The sequence below is a fragment of the Austrofundulus limnaeus genome, unplaced genomic scaffold (assembly GCF_001266775.1).
Source record: "Austrofundulus limnaeus strain Quisiro unplaced genomic scaffold, Austrofundulus_limnaeus-1.0 Scaffold721, whole genome shotgun sequence".
NCBI lineage: Eukaryota > Metazoa > Chordata > Actinopteri > Cyprinodontiformes > Rivulidae > Austrofundulus > Austrofundulus limnaeus.
This window is the reverse complement of record NW_013953123.1, coordinates 238313-239685: the sequence shown is the minus strand read 5'-3', so window position 1 is coordinate 239685 and position 1373 is coordinate 238313. Positions and strand designations below refer to the sequence as shown.

The following is a 1373-nucleotide window of genomic DNA, read 5'->3' as shown; positions in this document are numbered from 1 at the left end:
TATTTTTATGGTAAGATACTTGTACTTTTACTCAAGTATCACTTTGAGGTACTTTATACAACACTGCTGTATTATGAATATTCACCACGGTCAAAGGGAGACTTATCGTAAAGTGTAAAACAGTAAACTAATAATGACAAAAAAACATTTATAAATGCCAAAAGTTAGTCTTTAATGTAAAATATCATCATTTTTAAAACTTAGTGTTGATTATCAATATTTTAAATATGTAACTATTGTCAACAATGATGATATATCAAAAAAGGTCAACACATCAAATAATCACACTCAGTCCAAAATAGTGTAAAGTTTTACACTTTACAATAAGGATCCCTTTAATATTTGTGGATATTTATAATGCATTAATACAGTAAAATATTATATGATAAAGTATGTTTCCTAATCATTATCGTGCTACAAGGTAGAAGACTTGGCCTCTCTATGAATATTGTGGCCCCTTGATGGCCCCTTACTCAGAAAAATCCTAGATCCGCCCCTGGCAGGACCAGAGTAAAGTTTGGGTCACGACACAACCATAACAAAGTTTGGGTCACGACACAACCATAACAGCACGTTTTTAGCTGTTTGCTGCAGTTTGAAGAAATGAGAATAAATACGAAGGGCAAAGTGGAATAAGAGCTAAAACAGTAGTGACTTTAAAACAACATAAATGGTTTTTAAAGTAAACAGTATTTATTCATGAGTGAGTAAATCAGGTTTTCTGTACTTGTTCTGCAGACCAGGACAATGACTTTAAACTGACGCTGTCAGAGTTCATCTCGTTACCTGTGGGCACTGTGGAGAACCAGCAGGGCCAGGACATCGATGACGACTGGGTCAAAGAGAGGAGGAACGAGTTTGAGAAAGTCATCGACTCAAACCACGACAGCATCGTAACCATGAAGGAGCTGGAGGTAACAGAAGAGCAGCTGCTGTAGATTGTTGTTTGAACAACCTCCGTTTGGACAAATACAGGCTTGATTTGTTCAAATACAAGAATAAMAGTGGATTCATGTCTTTTGAAAAGACCTCGACACTACAAAATCTGATTTGGTTCAAGCAAATCTTGCATAGCTCTTTAAACTGCTATCACTTCTTTGACTCAGTTATTTGAAATTATTGTATTTTCTAGAGATCGACCGATGCAGGTTTTTAAAGGCAGATACAGATTATTTTGACATCAGTCTAATCCAGGGGTTCTTAACCTTTTTGACCTCAGGGCCCAATTTATTGAACATAAAGTGACACGAGGGCCAGTCACACATTACCATTGTATGGATCAAATGATAATTATTATAAATCTTGGTTTAATTTTTATTGTATTTACATCATAACTAAATTAAATATGCTTACTTGTATGTGCATTTTAAGTA

At 34.9% G+C, this 1373-nt stretch overlaps 1 protein-coding gene across 1 annotated transcript in view; it reads left to right on the top strand.

Annotated features, from left to right (window-relative positions):
• The window catches only part of sdf4 (stromal cell derived factor 4), a 16922-nt gene that overhangs the window by 7997 nt on the left and 7552 nt on the right, over positions 1 to 1373 (top strand). Inside the window, exon 6 of the mRNA XM_014028163.1 lies at positions 739 to 914. Within this exon, the coding sequence (XP_013883617.1) occupies positions 739 to 914 (176 nt within the window). The remainder of the gene's footprint in view (positions 1 to 738; positions 915 to 1373) is intronic.